Here is a 27456-nt window from a genome sequence, read left to right on the forward strand (position 1 = left end):
TATTTACAATAGGTTTAACACTGATGAGAACTTCACAGTAATACACATGAGCATTAAATAAAAAACAATATATATTTTGTACAATAGAACGAGTTAATATGTTAACATCTCTGCTGTATTTTCATCCCTGTTTAGATTCACATCTGCAGTGTGTGTGTGTGTGTGTGTGTGTGTGTGTGTGTGTGTGTGTTCTCATTGCACTCAACAACTGAAGAAGTGGCCTTTGGTATTATGTGTACACACGTTATCTTCTGATAAAAAATAAGTACTAACTGAAAGGAAAGAAAATCAATTAACAATATAAATACAGGCAGCATAAATAAACACAATCAGAAGTTTGTCGTGAGCAGGCTGGGGACATAGCCTGATCATTTATAGCCAAGACACAAAATATACCATGGGTTCTGACCTTAGATTGGAGCAAGGTATTAGCATCGAGCCACGGTGCGACTTGGTTCATAGGCTGATAGCACACATACAAATAAATCTCAACTGGGCTCCTCAAAGGTTATGTGTTGAAGAAATCTGCTCCTGTAGACAAAGGTTCCACGACAAAAAAAAACGACCCATTAAACTAGGAGGAAAATGCAGTATACTGGAAAGAATTGCATCATAGGAGGCCGAATTACTATCGGTCAAGAACAGCAGACATTACTGTTGAAGCAAATATTTTTAATCAGATTCCGGGACCATGGAACAGCCGGGATCCTCTGTACATTATCTGATGGCCATAAATAAGTTAGCAAATAAACAAAATTGCACATTTCCTTTTCAAGTGGGAGCTGGACCATTAAACCAATCAAAGGCAACTATTTTGTGGTGCTTATCCAATTACTTAAATTTTTCTTTTTTTAAAGGCCGTCATGATGTTACCCATAACTGTAACTGAAAAAGTGCACCAAACGAGGACTTTTATTTTCATACAAAGGCACAATGAATCATGAGGTTCTCATTGGATGTCCCTCGCAGTACCACTCCATACTTTCTATTCACTTGAACCTCACATTAAAAAAAACAAAAACAGATTTTCCATTTGGCAGGAATTCAGGCATTTTATTCATCAGAGGCACATTGTAAGCCGAATGAAATGTGCAGGATTCAAACATACATCTCCTGATCATTGAGTGAAATCAACATTGATAATTCAAATGTCATAGGGCTACATTGTTCAGACACCGAGCGATGCGCCATTGGCTTTATCCAGTGTACATTTCAATTTGAGCCAAATTTACAGAAGACGTTAAATAGAGAAATGGCTATAATGAGAGAGGACCAGGCGGTATGCATGTCTCACGAGCATGGTGCAAATTTGTAGTTCGTAAAATGCTGTAAACGGGACATCCATCATAGATGCAACGATAAACCGAGGCCATGGATCAATAAATACTTAACACACAATATGGCACAGCGCCTTTGTCAACTGAAGAGAATAAAGACATTTGACCAGGTTCAGGACCGAACCACAGAGTAATACATTCATACTGCAGATATATTAGATGGGGGGCTTGAATGGGCCTCAGTCTTGCAGTACATCTTTTCAGTTGAAAAAGAAAAAAACACTGCTCTGAACAACCATGTGACCACACATAGAAATGTATTTTCTGGATATGAAATAAATCAAATATTTACATAACATTTTTGTTGTCAAAATAGGTCTGTGCTTTAAAAAAAAAAAGAAAAAAAAAGAAGAATAATTTAAAATTCAAGTTCGGACATAAAGACATTCTAAAACGCTTTATTCTTTTAAACCCAATAATGTACATATCACTCATGTGCTGAAGACGTAACTGCAGTTTGTTTGCGTAGAGAGCGGTCCGGTGTGGCTCCTATGAGCAGGCGGCCATGTTGTCTTTCTGCAGTGTTAATAAAACGAGGCACTGAGGCCACGACAAGGCTGTAAGGGAATCCAGCTCTGTCCGTATATCCAAGGACACTTGTAGGTATATATACTGTCCCAAGTCGCCTCTGAGTGTGCTACCCTGTGCTCTCTCCTCGCTGTACTGTTCAACCTTTATTGTGGTGTGCAAGACAAACTGGACATAAATATAGTTTTTGAAATGCTTAAGGAATAAAAGGGATCCATTCCCCCCCTGTGTAGTGTGTGCTGTGGTGAGAAGTGAAGTTAGTCAAGTCGCATCCAAAACAAATTGCTGTGGTTAAAACTAAAGACAACCATATTTCACAAACTAAATCTCTTAAAAAGGGATATAAGTAATATAATGAATGTGTTATTCATCATGCTTATTGTTCTATTTGAGCCTAGATAATTAAACAGAACATTTAACTCAAACTCTTCAATTGACCCGTGTGTCCCAATCGATTCTCCTATAATCTTCCCCAGTTTGGAAACGCATCTAGAAATGGCACATTGGAAAGATCGATCCAACTATTGGATGATTTCTAGACTGCGATTGCAGATTAAAATCCACCAGATTCAGGTAACAATGGCATGAAAGCACTGTTGGCCAAAACACTGATTGATTAAACACTAGAGGTAAACCCAAATACTCACTGAAAGGATGGTCCCCATAGATACAAAATATATTGTCATTCGTCTTTGCTAGGGAAAACTGGCACCTTGGTTTCTAATCAGACTGGGTCGAAAACACCATCTACACCTTCCTCAGTGTATGACTGACTAACCGACACAAATCAAGCTTATTCTTTCGCTACTCGTGGGTAATGGATACCCACAGATGATCCCCCACTCCCACATTCAGACAGCAAGAAGGCTAACGATCCACATTTAGTTTGGTACAAACATCTTGCATGTGTACAGTTCAGAGCAACATTAGCGTCCACACCGGCATCTTATGAAACAGTTCTCTGTAAACAATAAAAAGAGCGATTTGTAGTGATTTCTCTGAGATACTTTTGAGGGACTCCTCTCACTGTGTCCCCCCCGGAAGAGCGCCCCCTACAGCCAGGAGCGTTGAAAGGAGCAGGGGGTATAAGCAGTCTGTCGAGCTGTCCAGGGAGGTGTTGCTGTTGTTGGCGGTGGGGGGTTGGCTACCTCTGCACCAGATCACTAATCTCCTTAATGCAGCTGTGCAGGTTGTCCAACGCCGGGCTGCAGCCCAGGCTGCTCAGCCCCGCTCCCCCCGCCGAGGAGGCCCTCACCTCCTGCAGGCTGAGCTCCAGCTTCCCCACCGCCTCCCGGAAGGCAAACTTGTTCCTCATCTGGGGGATGCGGTCCACGTACCCCGAGCAGTAGCCCAGCAGCTGGTGGCCAGAGTCCAGCACCTGGCTGCTGGAGGGGCTCTCCGGGCCGCCGTGCAGGGCGTGGCTCAGGCCCTCGGCGCACTCCAGCAGGGCCTTGCGGCTCACCCGCTCCTGGGGAGGCCGCTCGGCCTGCTGCCGGGTCCGTCGCAGGGCCGCCTTAGAGCCCGCGGAGGAGAGGGCTGAGGGGGCCGAGCCGTTGGCCAGCTTGGCGGGGGGGCTGTTGTTATTGGTGGTGGCGGCGGACGACGACGACGGAGAGAGGGAGGGAGACGACGCCGGGGGCACTTGAGGCGGCGGCACCGACGGACGCCCGGCCCCCGTCCCCCCCGACGCCCTCCCGGGTCGGTGGGGGCCCTTCGGCGTGTCGCCGTTCAGCTCGGCGGCGGCGGGGGCCCCCGCTATCTGCTCCTCGCCGTCGCCGCTGTAGGAGTGGGAGACGCCCCGCAGGGTGGGCGGTGGCGGGGGCGCGCACTTGGGCTTGACCAGCCGCGGGCGGTCCCGCTCCCCCTGGTGGTCGGTGAGCAGCTTGAAGCGGTTCCCCTGGGAGTCCACCCCCACCAGGTGCACGTCGGCGGGGCCGTGCTTCGGCGTGGGGGAGATCAGCACCGGCACCTTGTGGTTGTGGGCGGGCGGGGCGCCGGCCGCCGTCGAGGACACCCCCGGGCCGGAGGTCTTCGACGGGGACGGCCGCGCCTGCTGCCGCTCCTGCCCCCCGCCCTCCTCCCGGACCCGGGAGAGAGGGTCCGACTCCCCCGACTCCCCCCCTACCCCGGGCCCCCTCAGCACCCCCGAGGTGCCCCGGGGCAGCAGCTTGGCCTTGGGCCGCTCCCTGATCTGCGCCGTGCCCTCGTCCATCCTCCTCGGCAGGCTCTCCGAGGGCCTCGGGCCCCCGTTCTCCGGCTGCGAGGTGGTGGAGGCGGTCCTCTCCAGGGGGGGCTTGGCCGTGCGGTTCCTGGGTAAAGTCAGCGCCATGCGCTCCAGGTCGGGCAGCCCGGCGGACATGGAGGAGGTCGAGTTGGACCGGGGGAAGGCCTTGGGGCCTCCTACCACCTCCTCCGAGCAGGCCGACTTGCCCGTCCGCAGCCCCAGCGTCCTCTTGATGAGCCGCGGCGTGAAGAAGCCCGCCAGGCTGCCCCAGCTGCTGCCCCCGCCGCTGGCGACCTGGGACCCCCCGCCGGAGGGCTTCTGCCCGAAGGTGGCCCCGCAGCAGCGGGACTGGGTCTGGGCGGGCTCGCCGTGGGAGTGGGACGGGGAGGCCGAGAACCCCCCCAGAATGTCCGGCTGGGGCGGCCCGCTGAAGGAGGCGGTGGGCTCGTACTTCTTGTGGGGCTGGGTCTCCATCTCGCGGAAGGAGCTGCTCCTCTTTGGGGGCGTGGGGACGTTCTGCTGCAGCTGGGAGGCGGAGGAGGAGGTGGTGGACGAGGACGACGTGGACTTCTTCCTCATGAAGGAGCTGAAGAAGCCCGCCTTGCGGTCCCGGGTGAAGGTGCCCGCGTCCTGGGCGTCCTCAAGCAGGCTGCCCGGAGACTTGTCCCGGGGCTGCTGTTTGCGGGGCAGAGCCGGGGAGCATCCCGACCGGACGTCCACACCGAGCACGGTGGACACCACACCTAGGAGCAGAAGACCACAGGGTGGGGTCAGTCGACAGAACCGCCGGGCTGTCTCCAGGCCGAGTGAGGCGTTCACTGTCCGCCGTGGATTTATTGCGCGCTAAATAAAGCTCTAAACAAGGTGTGTTTCTCTTGTTTGATAGACGCAGAGGCCACGCCCACTAGGGCTACGCGTGGTCCTCACTCTCTCAACAGCAGGCTGTTGTCTATCCTCAGGGAGGCAGGGACGGAAGAATAACACATTTCAAGCAAATAGAGGGGAATATTTGACACTGCGCCAGTGGCGCACTCATGCCGAGCTCGATGATTTACAACTGTGGCTTGTGTAAGACAGGAAGACGATTGGCCCAGGAGAGAAACATTTAGGGGGAAAAAGCCCTGAGATTGAGTAAACCTGTCAAACGCCTGATCTCCATTATGAGCAGAACGGATGTTGCGTAACTTTATTTATTAGCGCTAGGGACCGTTTATGTCAAAACTTTCACAGACCGAGAAAGAGTGAAAGGTCATCTCATGAGGTGAATAAATTATTTGTACTTCCGTTGAATTAGCCTTGGCAATATGTGTAGTTCATATATTCGTTTAACAAATCAAAGTTATTTTATACATTATCATATTATTCACGTTTCTATAGTCCTTTGTTATATTTGTCTACACATATTTAAAATACTTGTCAAAGGGGTTATGATTTGTTTAAACTAATGGACAGAAAAAAAGGTTGGAAAAAGGATGAGAAAGGTTTTTCTATTTTCATTCGTTATGTGCTTTTGACTTTAGGTAAATGCAATGTATACATAGCTTTTGATGAATTCTAAACATGAATAAAACCAGACTGATAAAAGTTGTGGGCAGGTTTAATGTACCAGAAAGTGTATATATATTATTATTTTAGTAGGAAATCAAATTTAAACACTTTTATTTTTTTAACAGAACATTAAAAAACAAAAAAAACATAATGTAATCAAACGTAGCATGAGACAAATGCACATTCATACGATTTTAATCCATTGCATGTTAATGATGATCCAAATAACACCACATACATAAACACTAATTGTTAGCAGGAGGGCTCTTTATAGCTCTTTTGTGCTTTTCATGGCATCCATACGACTTTTGCTTCGAATGCTGTGATCCAATTGGACTAGCGGGGCTGTTCCCACAGAAATTCAGCCAAGGGTTTACGCTTCACGCGTCAGTCGTCGCAGAAGACTGCTCCCCTTCTCTTCAGGCGGCGCGCTTGCCGCCGTTGCAGGTGGTCGTCTGCCCTTGGGGCCCCGGGGCCCCGGGTACCTGCAGAGTAAGGACTGGGGGCGCCCAGCGACGGCCGGGCGCTGGTGTGGGCTGTACCTGAGAGGCTGTGCGAGCCTTGGTCCGTCCGGCCGTCTAGCCCCCCCTCTATGTTCTCCTTGTTCTCTGTGTGCTTGCGGAGGGTGCGGACCTTGGAGGGCAGCAGTGGCGTGTCGTGGCCGAAGCTGTGCGGCGGACCCCCGTGGCCGGAGGAGGCGGTCTTGCACAACTCCTCTGCGACCTCTGAAAAAGGGAATGAATGAATGAAGATCGATGATGAATGGTTTGCATTTATAATTGGGATCTTTCCAGACCTGTGGCCCATTCAAAGGGCTTCACAATTGTTTACAGGTATAACATCCAGCCGTTCACAAACGCCATGCAAGGCACTACAGCCCCTCGGGAGCAGTCAGGTGGAGGCGCCTTGCTCAGAGACAACTCGAGCCGGGGACCGAACCAGCATCCTTGCGGTTGCCAGACAACCCACTCTTCCACCCGAGCCACTGCCACCCAGTGGGTTCACATAAAAATTGAGGCCAATAATATTTAAAAATGATATATAGATATATACAAAAACTACTGTTTGCTGGTGACCTCATGCATTTATTTTTTCAGGGTAAGGGATAATTGAGTGTTTTGACGTGATGACACACCGGAAATCCCTGGCAGGAAAACACATCTTTTCTAGGAACCCAGATGCAGATGCATGCATTACAGTATGTGTGAGTCAGACACATATCCGTCCCTTACTCCAACCACCATCCCCCGGCTTCATTATGTCATTTTATTAGTGGTGAAAGTCATCTACAACTCACTACATTATTTCCTGCCACTGTAATGACTAAAGCCCTCTGGGAAATATGTGTATTTTCCCCCTAACGCATCTTAAATCAGGAGTACCATGCACAGCAGTAGTGGGATATGCAACGCTGCAGACACCAGACGATGTACCGCCATCCTAGTATTGGCTTGGCTACTACCTTAGTCACGACCACCGTCTCAGTCCATATAACAATGCACAGCTATGACTACTACTACTAATGAGAACCACGCTGTCTGCATTATGGAGACTATGGGTCTCACAGGACTAATGTAGCATCACAGCTAAATCAGGACTTCATTCATCATCAGTCCCTGCATGCCCTCTTCCCCAGAAGAGCTTTTAAGGTAAGAGGGGCAGAGACTACAGCTAGGGCAGTCTTGACTCAATCTCTGCCCTGTCTGGACAGTGATTCGATATCCAAGCATAGTGGTGGGTAAATATAGAAATAATCAATATCATCTCCAGAAGACTTGAGTCCTGGTTGATGTCACGCGTCTTGCCGAACCATGGGATCTAGAGAGGTTCAGGTAGGGGTACAACATAAGGACAGCCCTGCAGCTGGATGAGCTGTGTGTATGAGTTTACCTTCAGAGATGCTGGAATCATGGAACATGGTCTCAAAGGCCTGATGGATCTCAGCAAACGAGGGCCGGTCCAACGGGCTCCACTGCCAGCCTGGTGTGGACAAAGGCCAAACAAAAATCCCCGGTAAAACACCAACAACAACATCTAGGAGCAGTCAAATGATCAACATATGGGAATTCTAAAAACCTAAGACTAAATGATTCAATTCATAGGAAAATGCATAGGAAAATGTTTCTGCCTAATTAAAATAATTCACATTGGATAAAAGCATCTGCTAAATGGCCTAAATGTAAATGTTTTTTTATGTCTTTATAGAAATAACATGGATGTGTTTACTGTTTTACCATGACTACAACTATTATTCTCCATCTCCATCTCTTTAATAGTTGAATAGTAATATGATGCACAGTGTGAAGCATCTGATTGCATCGCCGTTACAAGACGGAGCGGTATCCGTCTAACTTTCACGGGGTTGAACGGTGTGCAGGTCGAACGGCATGCCGCTACTCACAGGCCCTCATGAGCTCGTAGACTTTAGGGGGGCAGCCCTCAGGCTGCTCCATGCGATAGCCTTTCTCCAGCAGGTCGTACACCTGGGACAGGTCGATCCCGGGGTACGGAGACATGCCGTAGGTGGCAATCTCCCAGAGCAACACCCCGAACGCTGCAGTCGACGCAAACGGAAAAAGAAATCCATTAGAAAGGAGAAGCCCTGGACACAGCGGAAAAGGAGAAGCACTCTGGGGTGAGGTGCTGCGCGAGGCCTCCGGCTGACTCACCCCACACGTCAGACTTGATGGAGAAGGTGTTGTAGGCCAGGCTCTCGGGCGCCGTCCACTTGATGGGGAACTTGGCGCCGGCGTGGGCTGTGTAGGTGTCCCCGGTCATCAGCCGGCTCAGGCCGAAGTCCGCCACCTTCACCACGTGGTTCTCCCCCACCAGGCAGTTCCTGGCGGCCAGGTCCCTGGGGGGGGGGGGGAAAGATAGACAGGAAGTTTAGACAGGGAGGTTAGACAGGAAGGTATGGGAGAGAGAGAGAGAGAGTGGAGGACGTGCAGCAAAGGTCTAATTGGCGAACCACCGAGGCGCCCCGCAGTATGATTTATGATGATGAGATTTATTTCCCACTGGGGCAACCCAACGCTGTGGATAAAAGCATCCACCTGGCATACATTATAATTTTTTTGTGAGGACACACACACACACACACACACACACACACACACATGCACGCACGCACGGACGCACGCACACACACACACACACACACAAGGCCTCACCTGTGTATGAAGTTCTTCTTCTCCAGGTACTCCATGGCGGAGGAGATCTGCGTGGCCATGTAGAGCAGCACCACGGCGTTGGTCTCCTCGCGGTCGCACTCCCTCAGGTAGTCCAGCAGGTTGCCGTTGGGCATGTACTCCGTCACGATGTAGAAGGGAGGCTCCAGGGTACACACGCCTGGCGGAGAGGGCAGGGAGGAGACGGCTCAGAAACAGGTTTATTCTGGGGTTCAAGGGGACGGTGTTGTGGGGGACGCAGACTCAACGTCTCAGCTTCAGGCGTCATGGGGGCACATTTCCTTGTACACTTCACACTTGTTTTGCCTGTGTGTACTGTGTGTATTATGGCACCCATTGCACTCCTTATCATCCCTGGATGGACGGATCCCCCACTCTGCGTTCCTTCTCAAGATTTCTTCCTTGCTAATTAAGGGAGTTTTTTTCTTTCCCTCTGGGTGGCTAGGCTCAGGGGGTGTCATAAATACACAGCCTTTTAAGCCCTTTGAGACTGTACCTGTGATTAAGGGCTATACAAATACAATTGAATGGAACCTGTAGTCCTAAGATCAAATCCATTGCCACTGACCTAGTAGTTGGACTAGGTTGGGGTGTTTGACCTCTTTCATCACCGCCGCCTCCTTCAGAAACTCTTCAACCTCCATGGTGTCCTCCTGTCATTGGAACAAACATATTTAGATATGATGACTGGATTAAATTATGAGACCATGGACTATGAATAGAATAGTGAATGGCGACAAAACACTAGACTTTAAAACATCCAAAATACACCACATGCAGTACCACAAAACTAACAGCAGGCGGTGCTCCAATACCAGCGTGCTTGGACTATACGTTCTGTTAGAAGATTCGGGCTGTGGTGGATGAACACTTTAAATCCAAGAGCAAAACAGATCAGCCCACTCCAGAAAGAAACAGAACTTTTCCAAACAACAACAAAACTAAATGAAAACAAAGTGTCTTCCGTTCATTCTCGAAACGAACAAACCTTGAGCGTTTTGACGGCGACGGTGAGGTTGTACTTCTTCCAGACGCCCACGTAGACCTCGCCGTACTGCCCGCCGCCCAGCTTGTGCTTCATGGTGATGTCCGTGCGCTCCATCTCCCACTTGTCGTGGATGGGCGACACGCCGTACACGGTGGGCTTGTTGCACTTGGGCGCCGGGTAGTGCAGCGTGGTGACCAGGCCGTCCGCCACCGTGGAGTGGTGGTGGACCAGCTCCGCCAGCGTGGCGAAGCGGCTCTCGGCCGTCACGTACACCTGGGGGGCGAGAGGGAGCGGGAGGGGGCGAGAGGGGGCGAAAGGGGGAGGGAGAGAGAGCACGTGAGGGAGCGGGAGAGAGCGAGAGAGAGCGAGAGTGTGTGAGGGAGCGGGAGGGGGCGAGAGAGAGAGCGAGAGAGAGTGTGAGGGAGCGAGAGGGGGCGAGAGAGAGCGGGAGGGGGCGAGAGGGAGAGCGAGAGAGAGTGTGAGGGAGCGAGTGGGGGCGAGAGGGAGAGCGAGAGAGAGTGTGAGGGAGCGAGAGGGGGCGAGAGAGAGCGAGAGTGTGTGAGGGAGCGGGAGGGGGCGAGAGAGAGCGGGAGGGGGCGAGAGGGAGAGCGAGAGAGAGTGTGAGGGAGCGAGAGGGGGCGAGAGAGAGCGGGAGGGGGCGAGAGGGAGAGCGAGAGAGAGTGTGAGGGAGCGAGAGGGGGCGAGAGAGCGTGGGGGAGAGGGAGAGGGAGAGAGCAAGATGGGGATCGAGAGAAAAGTTTGAGAGTTCATTTCAATCATTTTTCGAAGAATCCTCAGACTATTGGTTCTAGGAAGACTAGTGATCGACATGGGGACACAGACACGAGATACTGAAGTGCGGAAAAATCATCTTGTTCCAGTAACATGAATTAAGAGAGAAATCCAAAACAAGTGCAGTCGGAATTTCCACCCGAAAACATTTCCACCAACAGTCGCACAATTTCTAAAGAAGCGCCATTGAGAAGTCTTAATTGAGGAAACCGAACCAAGAACGCACGCCAAACCACGACCCTGCTCTTCCTCCTCCCCCAACACCACCACCACCACCCCCAGTCTCCTCTACCTTTCCGTCAGAGGACATGTTGCTGTGGTAGTGGCACACGCGGCCCTGCTCTTCCTCCTCCTCCCCCACCTACCACCAACCACCCTCCACGCCCGAACACCCCCCGCCCCCAGTCTCCGGTACCTTTCCGTCGGAGGACGTGTTGATGCGGTAGTGGTACACGCGGCCCTCGTAGCGCAGCGAGATGGACAGCTGCCCGGGGCTGCTCTCGCTCTCCCGCACCAGGAAGCTGCCGTTGATGAGCGAGCTGAGCAGGTACTCGGCGGCGGAGCGCGACACGGGCCCGTGGTACCAGCTGTGCTTCTCCAGGCTGTTGACGGGCGTGATGTAGTTGGACGGCACCCAGCCCTGGCCGTTCTTGGAGCGCACCTCGCTCCACTCGCCGTTCTGGTTGTAGCCCAGAACCCGCAGCTTCTCGCCTGGAAGGGGGCGGTTAGGAGAAGAGATAAGATGGTGTAGCTGTGTATGGTTTGCTATAAAAGGGAACAGGGGGAACGGGTGACCCAATTTGAACACAGCCCAGGAGTTTTATGTAACAGGCGCCATTGTGGATGGAGCTAGGATAGTTTAGTTCAATACCGTCATAAAACCAACAATGATGTTTTGTTTTGACTAGATCCAACGCAAAGGACCAGCCTCGTATTCTAGTGTCTGAGAAGCTTAAACAAAATGGTTACAGGTTTGATAGTCAGGGAAAAGTATGAAATATATATTGTTGAAACCAATATGTCAGATAACATTAGCTAATGAGTTATACTCATAGCCAAGAAAGCTTTTTAGCTTTACTTTAGTTGCCGTTACATAGATTGCAATACAGACAGTTTGTATTGAGAAGAGGGGTGGTATCATCCAAAAGACACTGGGTCATAACATAAGGCATACCAACGCATGTAAGGGCAGAGGACAGTAAGACACACGTATGAGGTTTCTGATCCTGTGTGAAAGGAACACATCCCAAAGCCGTGCGTGTTGAGACTTGGCCCGGGCCACTCCTGCCCGTCCCAGCCCCCCTGACATCAGCAAAACACCTTACCAAACACTGAACCAAGCTAATCCCCATAACAAACTAAACACCTCGCCAAACACTGAACCAAACTTAACCCCATAACAAACTAAACACCATACCAAACACTGATCCAAACTAAACCCAATAACTTAACTAAACACCATACCAAACACTACCAAATACTGTACCAAACCGAACACCATACCGATCACTGTAACAAACTACACTTTGTCCCAAAATGAATATCATACCAAACTGAACACCATACCAAACAAATGACATACCGAACTAAACCCACTACCAAACTAGACACACGTGGCACTACACATCATGGTATCCTCAACAGAAGGTGAACACTATTATGAATTCAACGCATGCCCCATCGGCTAAGGGCTTCAGTTTTTAGGAGTTAAATTGAAATTGAAAAGAGAGGGGGGGGCTGAAAGACTAGGGCGAGGGGGGGAAAGAAAGTGAATTGGGGACAGGTAGAGCCTCTGTCCCAGCAAGGGCCATGTGACGGTGAGTAGGCCTGACAGCGACTAGACCTGAGTGCTTTTCCTGAGGGGGCAATGGAAACCCTGTCCCATGCCATCACATGCTCCTCTACGGCTGCCCACCTGTCAAGCTCGCCTCGCCATTCGTCCGAGTGCTTCCACCAGTTATGCAACACTCAAATACGTTTATAAAACCCCCAACAGTCATTTTTGTCATCTTTCCAGGCGACGTCATAATCTTTGCGAAAGCCACTCATGATGACTTAAATCGACGATGGTGAAGCATCCCCCCGTAGGAATTCATCGTCCACAATAATCAGCCATCTTGTGCAATGTAAACGCCAAGAACGGAGCATGCAGTACGACATCACAGCCCAGCTGAAACTGAACCGGGAAAAGGACTTTTCTCAGAGCATCCTCCTGACTAGACTACGTGCGTGTGTGAAGTCAAAGTTTGCAGGGTGGGGAAGGGGTCTACCCTCGGCACAGAGCAAGTGGGGGGGGAGGCATGCTTGCTATGAGCAGGGCAGTGTCTGGACTAGCGTGGCTGGGCTTGGCTTGGCATGGCGAGCAGCCTGCGATTGGTCACAGCCTCGGGGGCCTCTCTTGTGGTGCGCCCCCGCCTATGCTCGACCACTTCCACCTGTTATTATTACAGTTGAACGGACTTCATGTTAACACTGCCTTAGAGCCGGGGCACGCCATGGACGTGTCTGGCCCCGGGTTCAAGAGCGAGAGCGAGAGAGAGAAAATAAACACAGGAAGAAACGGTGGGGATGGGGAGGCTTCACGTCGGTGCATGCATGTGTGGCGTGCTCACTCGTGCGTCTGCGTAATCTCACATTGGCTCAATGACTCAAGGCAGCGAGCATCGCCTCAATCCAAGGCCGCTGGAATGAGGCATTAGAACGACGGGACAATTAACACACTGGCCCATGTTTAACACTTAAGACGGGCCGGGGATCAAGCCTGCGTGTCTCTGCGGGTATCGGCGGGGGGATATTTTAAGCTCATTACTCAAGGGGAGGCAAGGGGGGTGGGTTCAGTCGGTCCGCTGGTAAAATGTAGAGGAAGGAAGAAAAATAACACACAAAACAAACAAAACAAGGTTAAAGGGTGAGGGGATCGCGGTCATCCTGGACTCCTACAGTAGCACCCCGATTGAATTATATTAATAACACATGCTAACTGAAAGATGCTAAGAATTCAGTGTTCAGGAAGAGCCACAGCAAACAGCCACAGCAAATCCGGAAATGTATTAGCAATAGTGACCACTTGAAAACCCTGCTGCGAGTTCAGGTGACGGGTGGCTGCTGTCTGATGAGACGGTTAAAGCCGATACCGGTGGCTTGGTGAGCTGGTCGCTCAGGCTTTGCCTGTTCACACAATGGAGCTACAGTATCTGTCCAGAGGTTGGTCATCCCTCCTGGGGGGGAGCAGCTGACAGGAGGAGGTGAACCTCTGCTGACTCACCACATTCAGGCCACACGCACTTCCAGCTATGTTGCAATGTAAACAAACCATCGGAGCGGCGACATTCATTCATGCACGCCCCGCGGTCCGTCACTACTCTCTCTCACTTTACACCTTGAAACTTGAAAGGGGTGACGTGCCTTCATGACAACAATCGATGCCAGAGGAGTTGCTCATCCGGGCGTGGTTCTGAACGCTTTAGGGAAGTGGAACGGTTGTTACGTCAACCTGGATGATCAGGCATCAACACAGAGCATTGTAGCCTAGACAACGGAGATTAACCGCATATTGCGTGACACATTGAAAAAAACTATTTACAGCAATGACTTTCCGTGGACCACAAATTTACTTTGTGAAAAAAGAAAGAGAATAAACCCTTTGTCATTTACGGGGCGGCATGTGGCTCAGGAGGTAGAGAGAGTTTTCGAAGGTTGCGAGTTCGATCCCGGGCTCCTGCTAGAGTGTCGAGGTGTCCCTGAGCAAGACACCTCACCCTAACTGCTCCGATGTGTGAACGTGTGAATGAATGGGTGAATGTTAGGAAATATTGTATAGCGCTGTGGCCACTCGTTAGAAAAGCGCTGTATACATGCTGGCGATTTGCCAGTTACCGTAACGTAATGTAATGTAACGGCTCTAGGTGCCGGCGGTTACCTTTGGTGATGCTGAGCGTGTTGTCGCCGCTGGCCACAAAGTCATAGAGCGCCACGAAGAGGTTGGGGTCGCTCTCCGCCGCCCCCAGCAGGTTCTCCTTGGAGCTCCAGCGTACCGCCTCCGTCAGCGCGGCCGCGTCCAGGCCGAAGGGCCGGTGCAGAGCTTCTGGAGGAAGACGAGGGGCAGGGGGGGGGGGGGGGGGGGGGGGGGGGGCAGAGGAGAAAACAGAGTGAGACAGATGGAAGAAAAGAGACACTGACAACCCCACAAGAAGCACACACAAGAAGCTTAAAGGCAATTTAGAAAAATATAATAATCGTAATGCCCAACTGATTCATCGCCTCGCTACTCTGGATGGCCCAGGTATCTGCTGGAAACAAACCGATGAACAGCACGGTGTGTGATCAAAGCATTGCTCTGGTCAAGGATCAACCTGACACAGGTAGGTGTGGTAGCAGGCTGATGGAGAGAGAACAGTAGCAGACCCTGGCCTGGACCTCCTATGCTGTTGTTCTCTCTCCAAGCCTCACAGCCTCGGTTCAGTGAAGGGATCAAAATGAAAACCTGCCACCAGCAGGTACAAAGACAACAATTTAAGAATCAATTTTGGACTCCTCTGGTTCAGACACAAAATCAAGCAATTGTCCAGTACAACGCCAACAACAACAAAAAGAGACTGCCGGTGAAGTTTGTATCCTCTACCTGTCTCCTGGGGCCCATTGGCCTGGCCCAAATCTAGGGGGGCCGATCCATTTAGACTGGTCCACTGGTCCTCAAAGCTGCTGCTCGCCCCTAGGCAACTCAATAACATAATCTATCTTACTCTATAAACAACCACTAAAGTCCTGCTATACAAGACACACACACTGAACTAACACGGCGTGTGGAGCACAAGCAGGTAGCCACTGTGGGGGGAGGGATTTGGATTGTGTGGGGGTGTGTCCATGAGGACAGGCGGGACCAGCGGTAGCTACGAAACGCAGGTAAATAATCGCTCATGTCCCAGGAATGCCTAGATGGTCCTCGGAAAAAGCTCTACTAAGTTAAGCACATGAAAAGACACGTACAGTCAGAGACACGCAATTTAACACTCCTTAGACAGTGCGGCACCTATGCACAGGCTCACACCCACTCAGCCCAATGTTGGATCCAAAGCACACATTTATAGCCACCTGTGCGGTCTCACCTGTGCCGTGAGTGACTATGAATGTGAGTTTCAGATTTTATCGGAAACACACGCAGCCATTGTACACACAGTCACACAGACAAAGTCACAAAATTCGCCAGCTGCTGCCAAACTCCACTACCCGTCGGGACAGCTGCTGGGAGATTGAAGCTGGGCTTGGGAGTGCAAGAGGGACAGAGATTCATAGGGTGGAGGGACGGAGCCCTTATCGGTTAAGAAACAAAACAAGAGCTATGCTAGCTAAGGAATTGTTGAGTGTTAGTAGTATCAGTAAGTGGAAACTTAAAAGGATGTTATGACGTTTCCGTATTGTGGTATCAGAGTAGCATTATCACCATTCACGGGGAAATACAGAAGTTGGAGAGACTTTTAACCAGCTTGATAGTTTGATCGAACCCTTTGAATCCTTTCCCTTGTGCTGTGGTTCAATACCGCTTTCAACCACAACTGAGGAACTACAGCATGAATAGACTGAACATGTGTCAGCTGGTGATCCGTTCTTTAGAGACAGCCGGATATTTGGAAGTTACTTTTGAGTTTTAATCATCCAAACGTTAGCACACCCACCCTCTGGTAGCAACATTCTTACATGGTGTTGTTCAAGCCAGCATCTGAAGTATAACAATGAATGAACGAGTACAATGTTGAGAATACACCGTGTGATCTGCTTTAGTCCAAAGTCCAATGCAAATCCCTTCTAAGATGACTACTACACAAAGTACTACACACCTTTGTTGTGGACCAGCATGCATTGCAGTGCAGCGGTGGCAGTGACCTGACTCAGCCACAGCTCCCAGTACATCTTGTGGTGGAGTTCCGATCAGCAACGTGCCACAACAAGGTATCCCAATGAAGGAAACATAAAGATACAAGCCAGAGCCGTCGGATAAAAAGGAAAGACGCAGACAAGCTAGAGTCAATGACGCTCCTGGAGGCTTAAAAAGTTTCCTGCGCTGAAAAAAACGGCATGACGACGGCGGAGGTAGTGGACACCCACCGCACAGCGCTCTCTTTTACCCGCGATCGGGACCACCTTCGAGGTCGAGAGACGCCGGCGGTGGCTAGCGGGCTCCGCTCTCACTGGGATGTCTGTGAACCTCTCCGAGGTCTAGTCTCTGGAGGGCTGCCTACTGGCTTTGATGTGGCCTAACGGAGTTCAGCTCTCCCGGGTCCATCCGGGCAGCACTGGGAGCAATGACTGCTGCTCTCTGTGGTTTGATGCACTGTGAGGGATTGAAACGCGTGGTGGTGGTGGTGGTGGTGGTGGTGGGGGCGACTGTAATGTTGTAGGGGGGAGGGAAGGGTGTATGTATGCAGAGAAGTTTGGGGGTATGACCGTCTGTAAGGTATGGGTGTGTGTGTGCATGTGCATGTGTATATATGTGTGTGTGCGGGAGTGTGCGTGTTCGTGTGGGAGTGTGTGTGTGTGTGTGTGTGTGTGTTTTTGTGGGAGTGTGTGTGGGAGTGTTCTTGGGGCATTTGTCATCGCTGATCTTGTGGGCCACAGCAGCTGGCCAGTGCTATTGATCCACACTATGCCTCTAGAAAAGGGAGTGAGTGTAGGGTGAGTGTGTAAGTGTGTGTTTTTATGTGTGCATAAGGGCTGTCAAGTTGTGGTTGGTTGGTTGGTCGACATGCAATTGTTGGAAAATTGCTGGTGGTGCTAGGCTATATCATGTCCGAAATAATTTAATTTTGAATAATAATGATATTCAAGGCTCTGAAGCTTCTGTTATAATTATCGGTTGAAAAGGACGACAAAACATCGTGTTGGTGTGAGACCCTCTTCATATTGAAGGTCTGCTGTAACAGAGTCGGACTCCGAACAAGAGTGGATCTGAAACCCGAGTAATTCCTCCAAACAGCACTTAGGTGATATTGAGGCTAACATCTTGAGTAGAATGCCCTGTGGTCGATTGAGTTAATCTGGAGATAACGTGAAGATTAGTTATCTCCAGATTAATTTCAGTCGACCAAGATATTCTTTGGATGACTACAGCCCGAGTGTGTGTGTTTCAAGAATCGGTACATGCAACTGTTGTACATGGGTTAAGGCCAACTGTTCGCCCCGCTTGCATATCACAACACTCTCTCTGAGAATGTCACTCTAATGAAGTAGTGATATTCTGCCATGCCCCTCTTAACCACCTGCTATTTCCCAACAGGAACGAGGCACACTCTCTCCAGGAAACGCACAACACTCAAATCATGACGAAAGCGACACCGTTCCAACCGCAACAACAAGGAAATAGCTTCACGAGATCGTTTGAAGCATTCATTTGATTTCAAATAGATAACAAATGCACCTTAAAACTGGATATGCCGTGGTCGAACAAACATTTTAAAAGACTTAAGACTTGGAAAAGGTGTATTGTCATGGTGAGTTGACCGAAACAGCGTTTGGTATGTGTGGAGTTCGGCGCGTGCCTGTACGCTGGTGCGTACTGTGGACTAGAACACACGTGCGCGGGGCAGAGACTGTGTCCTTGTGTGAGCGCGGTGGGCTGTGCATGCTTGTGGATCCCATTGGCAGGCCAAGCATCCAGCACGCCCCCACCCCCCATCCCCACTACCCCCCTGTTCTCCAAGACAGCTGGGATGAAGGTGACCCCCCCCCCCCCGAAACCCTCTCCACCCCGACCAACTCTCTACATGCATGTGCTAACAGACATGCTTGCTGAAACATACAAACATTGTGAATGTGCCTCAGTGGTGATATTATATCCTCCCCGACTCACCAAGACCCTGCTTCTACGGCAGCCACGTGTGTGCGTCTCCTCCCATCTAGTGAAACCCCAACCATACATTTCATTGAATGAACAGTAAGACGCGTGCCAATTAAAGACATAATTGTTTCTAATTTTACACGCACTAGCTAGACATGAAACAAGCGGCCGAGAGGTATTCATATAGCAGATGAACAAAAAAAATCCTCTGCATGGAGTCCAACTGGCCAGAAGTTGCAGATAAACGGCCTTCTGGCTGGAGGAAGCCCCGAACAATGAGCCGAGACAATGTCACGGATGAGGGACACATACACAACAAGACGCCATGCAGGCGTACAGGGCCGGGTCGGACCCCCAGGGAGAGGCAGAGGGCGGAAGCTAAGTGCGTGGTATGGGGTGGGAAATCAGGGAAAGCCACTGACAAGACAACAGGACAACAGGACTGTGGATGCATCTCTTTGTCAAGTGAATTAATCGTTTGATGACAACGACAATAATAACATAATGCGTTTAAACTTTGGAATCTGATCAAATACCAGGTTCACCAAACCTAAATAGCCCTGTAACATCTGAACAAGTCCCCAGTGGAAATTTGATTCAATAATGAGACAAATGTAATAAACAGATCAAAGTAAATGAAACCTGAGGAATTTGACTGTTTGCATCATTATGTACCGTTTCACTTCATGTTATTTGCATATCAATCTAACATACTTGGCCCCATTAGCCACATTGGTTACCGTTGCATTCACTAAGGAGGGCTCCTCATTTACCAATGAACGTGTATAAAGACATCAGATGAGTTCAACATTCCCATTACTACTTCAGAATAAGAACGAGTGCACGCATGTTCAAGTACTGACAGGACACTTCTTGGCCTTGACCTTTGGCTTTGAGTGAACCATTAACACCTGTACCGACGCAGCTAGATTCCGGGAACGCCTTTGGATGTTCCCCTGGAAGGGCACTAATTAGGAAGTGAGAAATCACCGACCCGAGCCGAAGGGCCAGTAGTCACTCAGGCAGGAACGGGGAACAATAGAGCCCTAACCCACAGGCTTAGGCCCTCTTGGGGAGGCCCTCGGAGGGCCCGTTATAGGGAGAATAATGGGGTCTAAGTGCTTCCCTCAGGGCGTACGGGCAGCATGGCTAAGTGCTGCATTATGCGACAGGGCACTGGATGAGCGTCAAATGACCACTTACAGGACGTCTTCCTTTTGCTGAGGTTTAAAAAAAAAATATATATATATATATATATATATATATATATATATATATATATAACACAACTCACACCTTCAAGACTGTAGCATCCTTTCAGAGATGGATGCACACAATTTAACCTACAGCCGTGTTGTGGAAGGAGATAACAAATGGAGTTTAAGAAGATAAATTCATCAGAGATTGAGTGAGTGAGTGAGTGAGTGAGTGAGTGAGTGAGTGAGTGAGTGAGTGAGTGAGTGAGTGAGTGAGTGAGTGAGTGAGTGAGTGAGTGAGTGAGTGAGTGAGTGAGTGAGTGAGTGAGTGAGTGAGTGAGTGAGTGAGTGAGTGAGTGAGTGAGTGAGTGAGTGAGTGAGTGAGTCCGGGCGGCTGACGGCATCTCCTCTCGGGCCTTGCTCAATACCCAAAGCAGATGAAAGACCACTGTTCCTGTCCAGCACATATAATTCATGCTACATACACGGTACAGAATGGAAACCCGACGCCTACCATGACTCCAGCTGAAATGGGGGCAGTCAGGGTGCTCATGACTCCAGCTGAAGTGGGGGTGGTCCGGGGACTCATTTTGTTACAGACTTTGGATCTGTTCACTCTTGTTGAATAATCCACAGAGTGCTTTGATGATGTAAACTTGTCTGGCAGAGGTGCGGTAACTGACGTGAGCCAATAAAAGCCCCGGGTAAAATAGGCGTGCTGACCACCTCAGCCAGCCACATGGTCTGGTGGGTTCCATGTCTTCCTCCCATCCTCCTCCTCTGTCTCTTTTTGATTAGGACTTAGTGAGCAACCAGAGATAATCGAGATGTCTGGCCAGCTAATCTGTGTGTGTCCCAGTTAAGCTTGGCTGTGTGTGGTGGGATCTCCCTACGCTCGAGTCAAGCTAAATGGACAGTAAGTACACCCAAACCTGGGATTTTACTCTCTAGTAGAACTGGAACTGGAAAGTGTTCACCTGATGGTGACCAGATCAGTCTGATGGGACATGGCATCCAGTTCAATATTCATACAAATACTGCAACTCCTCTACAATGAGGCCAAGTACTCGCTTAAATAGGAATATTTGAGCGAGATATATAGTCTTCTTCGTTACCGCCAAACACATATTGGGCAACCAAACCAAACCATCCCGACAGATGGCAGATACAAGCAAGACAAGCATGGAGTTCAGTAGCTTACAACAAAAAAAAAAATCACTATATTTTTATGTATACTAATTGACACAAAATACAAAGGTTCAGTTCAGAAAACCGAATCGACAGTCAAGCCCCTAATCCTGTGGTATTAAGCTACATGACGCGGATCTCTGGGGAGGTTCAAGCACATTGGAGAACCTGAGCAAGACACTTTGACTGTGCACTGCTTGAAGAGACCCAAGCAACACCACACTACAGGCAACGCAACTAAGGGCTTTGACTTCCCTGATAAGGCAGGCATGTGGCCGCATGCATTTGTCAATCTGCTGCCAAGGCAAACAGGGCAGGAACAATGCTGACATTATGAAGTATCAATGAGCTAGCTGAACAAGCCAGCTCGTTTAATCAACTGCTATTGTCTCCACAAGAGTAACAAGCAACACATAGAGCTAGTGTCCTTGGATCACGAGGGGGTTGTGAGAGACAGTAGTGATAGCGGGCGCCAGATGAGGGTTTCCTGATTGACTGTTTGGCTGGGGGGGCGGTTGGTTCGAAACAGAGATGATAGCTGGGAAATGGACATCAACAAAAAGATTTACTGTATATTACAACCTGAGTATGTATTGTAGCATGCGAGCGTGTTTGTTTATGTGGGTGGGTGTATTGTGTTGGTGTACGTTAATGTTTTCCAAAAAACACACACACACAGACACACACACACACACACACGCTTTGGGGCCAGGTCTCCTGCCTGCAACAAAGGAGATAAGCAGCAGCGATAATGTCCACGGGCAAGCAACACTCCTGGAAGCAGATCAACACTAAACAGGCCTGGCATTCAAGCCCTGTCCCTGCAGCTAGAGATTCTCCCAGTACAACGCGTGCAATGAAACAGCACCCAGACGTTACAACAAGAAGAGTTCAAACAATGATTCATCCAACGGGTCCAGACAAGCACTTAGCACTGAACTGCTAATGGTAATAATCAACATAAAAAAGCTTTTATTATCTTTAATTACCTTTCAAAATAAAAGTACACAAAGCACTAACAGGAAAAACAACACACTACCGTCATGATCGTACACATTGACAGACATACAAAAAGCACCACAATATTGGAGGGTCATTCAGGTCATCTCGAGCACATGCATGCATACCCCAACGCCCACACTTTCCAGTAGCAAAAGGGATAGATGCAGCCTAAAGCCCGGCTTTGACCATCTGCTGTGGAACACAGGAACGCCAATCATTCACTGCCAATGTCGTACTTAATCCCTGGCTTCTAATGATGGGAGCCTGCGTGGAGGCTGAGGAACAGGAGCAGTGTGCAGCCTCGGTAGCTGCAGGAGAGGGCTGTGCAAGAGCAGCAGTACATGCCCAGTGCGGAGGCTGTGTCTGGGGGTTGTGGTGTAGAGGCAGACAGTCACCAAGTTGGGTTTCTCTTTACGCTCCGTTTGCTCGCCTCCTCCACGGGGATATTAGAGTGCAAGGTCAGCTAAAGAAGATCCCGAGGAGATTCAATATCTTGCTCAAGGACACTTCAGTGGAAATAAAAGGTCTAGCCATGGCTGCGGTTTAAATATGGGCCTTCTAATTGAAGGAATCTTCCTACCCCGTTATACATGCCCTGTTGCCCTTCAGTTAGGACGGGCTTTGTATCAGCAATTACCACAAATGGTTGTGGGATTTGCACTGATTATACCCTTACGATTCCAGTCTCTTTGGAGTGAAAATAATTAAAAACCCCTGCTAATAAGAGCGGAGTAGGATAACGGGAAAGAGCGGCCGGAGAAGACGTAATCTCAGGACTCGGCGTCAGCTTTGATGCTGGCTTTTCCTCAACTGCAACTGACTGTAGTGGACGTGTCAGAGCTTCGTGGACTGGACGGCCTGAGTGACGAGACATTTAGGCAGAGGCTGAACACCCAGAAGACATATATTACTGAACAAGCCACCACGACAGAGAAGAGAACCAACAGATAGATGCATTGTACCACACAAAACCATGTTATGCAAACATCCAACCAGAAAATAGGTCAACCCTTGTGGAATTGTATCCCAAACTGACTAGCAAGTGTATCATTGCCCTGGGATAACGATAAAGCTTAAGACAGAGGAGGTGTGGCCCCAGCTCCCCCTAGTGGCAAGAGCCAATGGGAGTGGCCCTTACTAATAACGCTATTATTATCATTACCTCCAGTCATTACACTGTGAAAGTCTTACAGTCAACACATGTTTAGAAATGCTGATCTCCTTCCACCAGCAGCAGCAGCAGCAGCAGCCTTTATCCTGGATGTCAAGGATTAGCGATACAGCCTATTGCAAGTGGATTTATTTCTAATCCAATTGTACCGCTTAATGCAAATCAACTCAGGCCTATGGATCTTGGATCTGGGCAGGGTTTACCAGTGCGCCCCACATTGCCGCTAACTGCCAAATGAAGAGGCATCAAATCCTCTCATCTGCCCCAATTTTAATGATCCAGAAAGGGTAAAAATAGATAAGCCGATGCAGTGTTTACAGGAAATTGAACATTGAAGCCAATTCAGTCAATACAGGACAATAGTGACTGACTTTTAATGTTGGATGAGGCTGTGTAAATATATGTATATATATGAATTATTCAATTCATCATAATAGCACAAGTGGTGTAAAACTAAAAGGCAGGCCAATATAACTAGGTATAAAATAACAATAACCAACCGGCCTGGATGACTTGTGGCATTAATTCTTCAGCGTCAACCAGGACAGTTTCAATCGATGTATGCAAAAATAAAGAAGAGCTTCGGTTAACAAGACATCCAAGCTCCTGACAAGGCCAAAAATAAAATAAAGTCTCTGGCACCCGTCAATCGACGGATAGCTCTGCTTCAGGAACACAGCACCATAACCAATACTCCAGTACACAGCCGGAATCCCTTTGAGTCAGCATCGTGGGGGAGCCGACGCGCCCCTCACCTATGCTCTACCCTTCAGCGGCTCCTAGATGGGCTGTCTGTCTGCAAAGTAGAAACTTGGCTCCACTGGGCGACAGACATGTTGAATTAGTTATGAGCCCGGGAGGATAATGAGCAGGGTGACCCCAGACGGGGACCGGGGATGAGTCTGCTTGCCTGGGGAGGGAAGACGAGGAGTGGGGTTTGCGGGCGGTCGGTGGGGTGGGAGGGAGCAGTGGTGGTGAGACTACCATAGGAATGCACAGATACGGGGCTGATATAACACTGCTAAGAAGACACAGAGGAAGACGGGAGGAAGGAGAGAGGCCGTGGGGGCCAGCAGGAAGACCCACAGTCGTGTTGTCTTTGTCCCACATAGTGACTCACTGGAGTCTGGCATCAACTCTGGAAGGCCCGGCGCATGGAAGCGCCTGCAATGTTTCTCGGTTTCACACTAACAGAGGTCTTTGTTTATTGTCTGTGTGATATTCGCTGGCCACGCTTTAGAAATCTACTCTATTACAAAACAGTATAAAGCCGGATCAGGCCGGGCATTTAAACATGTCAATCCCTTCTGCAGTTTTAAACAGGACAAATCTCCTAGTAAGCTTGAGAAAGAAAGAGGGCATATTGGCATCGCTGGAATCACTCTCTGATCCCCCAGTGACTTTGAACCTCCTTTGAACCAAAACTGGGGATACCATTTTGTAACTACGTAGTGTAAGAAATCCCATCAAGTCAACTCATTTAGTATTCTAAACCCATCTGATTCGACAATATTAACACAATGAAAGCAATCACCAATGCACCAGTGGTACAAAAACAACAAGGTATCCTCATCATCACTTGATCATTTACCACTAGAGTTGGAGCACTGAAGAGAAATCTGTGCTGAAATTCGACGTAATACATTTCTCTGACACCAAATAGAGTGAAAGCATAAACAAAAATATACAAGATAGTGTTATAGAAATAGATTATTGGTGGATCAAAACACAAATTTTACAATCTTAAATCAGACGACTAACAACTTTCCTAGGCATCACAAATTGTTTTAAGCACAAATATAGTGCACCAAAGTCCAAACAGTTATACACTCTGATTGTGTCAGGTTTCCCCCAACTTGACTTAGATCTTAATCATTGGCCTTGGATTTGACTCTTTAAACACTTGAGGCCATAATAAGTGGTTTAAATACTAGCCTTTGCTCTAGCCTCCCTTGGATGAAAGGGACATTTGAATGGTCAACGAAAGAGGTAGTGCACCGTCCCAAGTCCTCTCACTTAAGAGCCATTGTTACATTACAGAGCGACTAAAAGAGTAGCATTCACTCCACAGAATAGCGATGGAACCACACACTGGCCTCTATAACCAGCCCAGGCTTTTCGAGAGACTTGTAGCAAAAGGCACACTGCTTACAATAATTGGTGGTGCGCTGTGCGGGTTTCATTGTCCCCCAAACTAGGGAAGATCTGCAGTTGAGATGTGACAGCCAGGGCAACGCAATCATGTTCCATTCCCTAATGCTCAAACCTTCCCCTCCTGCCTTTCTGGGTAACACTGTGGTGAAGTAAGGCCTGGGTCATGGGTGGAAAAAACAAGACAAGATATGCAAGTAGCTTGTTATGGCTCTGCATTTTACGACAAGGACCAAATAGGAAAGGTTTTGCTCCAGAAAAGATTTGAGAGGGACTTGCTGGAATGGTATTCAAGCAACCTAATTCTTTCTCATGCTCTCGCTGGGCTATCTGCAGTAGAAACACTGAGATGGGCGGAACAAAAGCAGCCCACCAGCTGAAAAAGTCAAACTCTTGCCAAGACGTCGTGGATGTCACGGACATGCTCTGAGAAAGCTAGAGCGAGACACCCCATGGACGGGGTGATATCAGAGTGGGTTTTGAGATGGTCTAGGTTAGGGTAGAAAGGCTAGGAAGCAAGAGGCAAATCCATTCAGTGTTTTCCACAGTTCAAAGGCCACAGGACTAGAGCCAGCACTGTAAGTGAAACATGAGGGGATGGGTGCTGGATAGTGTAACTGGTACCTGCTTCAACTTGCAATCCACTGTACAAAAAACATTTTATAGCATTCTTCATCCCGTTAAGTTTTAAATGTCAAATGTCTGCTCTGGTGTGCATGATTCAGTTATAATAAACGTACACTTGATATTTCCTTTTCTGCAGTGTATGGCTGGTAGTGCAATCAGATGTAAAATAAACCACTTCAATTATTCACAATGATTTCGTGAAATCAGAGGTTGCAGTCTTCCAGGCATTAATCCCATTAGTAGTTGAGTGTGTTGTAAAGGTAGACATTATCAGACAGCGGCATAAGTGAGCATGTGAGAATCACTCGGGAAGTAACGTGAGCTTGTGATAGCTGTTACATTGAGTTAATGGAGCAGAGTTGCTGCTCATTCCCTAGTGGCAAGAATCATTGTTTACCAAGAGAAGTATTACAATGATTGGCTTTAGACGTGCGTTTAACTGGCTAACTCGGTATTTCCCCTTAGGCAAGGCACAGCTGGCCAATCCTGAATGAACTCTATATCAGCGACAGTCTCCCATCTGTCTGCGAGGCATCTTCTAATCACATGCAACGTTACACAAAAGCATACATACACATAGATTGTACATTGTATGGCATCAAGCTTTAACTGAAAACGAAGAGAATTTGATGGCAGGATTGCTCGTCATGGCCTTTACCGCTAACGCGTCGGAAAGGCACCAACTCAGCGAGCCCACACTAGAACTATCACTAGTAAACACATTTATGGGTAACAGTGATTTCTTCTGACCGACCACCACACCCACATCCTGCTGAACAATGTAGTTTTGTCGCTACCTGAATGTTTCGTGAAGATATTAGTCCCAGGGTCCGGCACGTTAACCGCAGCTGTCCTGCCCGGCGGTGTCCCGGTGGTGCCGCCGACTTCTCGGGGTCTCCTCCCGGCGCTGCTCCCCCTGTTCCCCTTGACTTGGTGCGGCTGTGGCGCGGCGTGCGGCTGTGGTGGCTGGAGTGCGGTTGACGTGCTCTCCCCAACGCGGCCTACCTGTTGTCCCATCCCGACACTTTCGTGTAACAACTACAGGGACGAAGCAAACCCCCTGTCTACCTCAAGTTCACATCCCCCAAGTGGAGCGGCCTGTTCGGAATAGTCTTCCTCAGCCCCTCTCCGCCGAGTCGTTGCTAGCTGCTAGCTGCTGTCTTAGCTCGCTCACTTGCCCCGTTAGCAAACGTTAGCAGTTATCAGTGAAACCCACCCACCCTGCCTCAAACAATACGACCAAAAACCGAAGCGTATGGCAATAATCTAATCCTAACGGTGATCTAACGGGTCGCAAGGCAGATGGCAACGGCGACCCAAACGGTGTATTCTGTAAAATAGAGACGGTTTCAGAATGGTTTTGCCGTTCTCCGGCCACTGCGCGCCCCCTCTGACGCCGCCATCTTTACCGCAGAAGAGAACAAGATGTGTTTCAACAAGGGGGGTTTCGATCGGATCCCCGGTCACCGTGATCTTCTACCTCACAACTGTCCGGAGTTGTTTACAGACCTCCAAGCCACTAGGTGGACAGGCAACAGGGGCTAAATTATATCCATAGGTTCCATGCTAATGTATGCTTTTTAATAACGTTTCAGGATGTCACTGTCCATAATTTTATAATAAAGAAATCTGCTCTTAGTTTCAGGTAAAATGTGAAAAAGTGCAAAAATATATTCTTTATTCCA

The 27456-nt window shown here is 49.2% G+C and overlaps 1 protein-coding gene across 4 annotated transcripts; it reads right to left on the reverse strand.

Annotated features, from left to right (window-relative positions):
* Positions 1-208: 208 nt before the first annotated feature.
* On the reverse strand, positions 209-26979 carry abl2 (c-abl oncogene 2, non-receptor tyrosine kinase). Of its 4 annotated transcripts, none has more exons than XM_079739799.1 (11): positions 26569-26979; positions 14525-14686; positions 11021-11316; positions 9814-10086; positions 9394-9478; positions 8808-8985; positions 8307-8491; positions 8039-8191; positions 7528-7617; positions 6180-6362; positions 209-4832 (listed from the first exon to the last, which is right to left on the reverse strand). In XM_079739799.1, exons 1-11 carry the CDS (start codon positions 26786-26788, stop codon positions 3010-3012), a joined length of 3648 nt encoding a protein of 1215 aa, XP_079595925.1. In that variant the 5' UTR covers positions 26789-26979; the 3' UTR covers positions 209-3009. The 4 variants fall into 4 exon arrangements, with proteins under 4 accessions (XP_079595925.1, XP_079595924.1, XP_079595927.1 ...); XM_079739798.1 differs by having other exon boundaries at positions 14525-14689; XM_079739801.1 differs by lacking the exon at positions 26569-26979 and adding an exon at positions 15227-15379.
* Positions 26980-27456: the final 477 nt, after the last annotated feature.

The sequence above is a fragment of the Pollachius pollachius genome, assembly GCF_949987615.1.
Source record: "Pollachius pollachius genome assembly, chromosome: 7".
NCBI lineage: Eukaryota > Metazoa > Chordata > Actinopteri > Gadiformes > Gadidae > Pollachius > Pollachius pollachius.

Coding starts and splice junctions, on each gene's coding strand:
- abl2 (XM_079739798.1), bottom strand. CDS start 26,788: ATGGGACAACAGGTAGGCCGCGTTGGGGAGAGCACGTCAACCGCACTC. Junction 9,479..9,813: donor TCGCCGTCAAAACGCTCAAG/GTTTGTTCGTTT, acceptor TTCCAATGACAG/GAGGACACCATGGAGGTTGA. Junction 8,192..8,306: donor CATCAAGTCTGACGTGTGGG/GTGAGTCAGCCG, acceptor CGTCGACTGCAG/CGTTCGGGGTGTTGCTCTGG.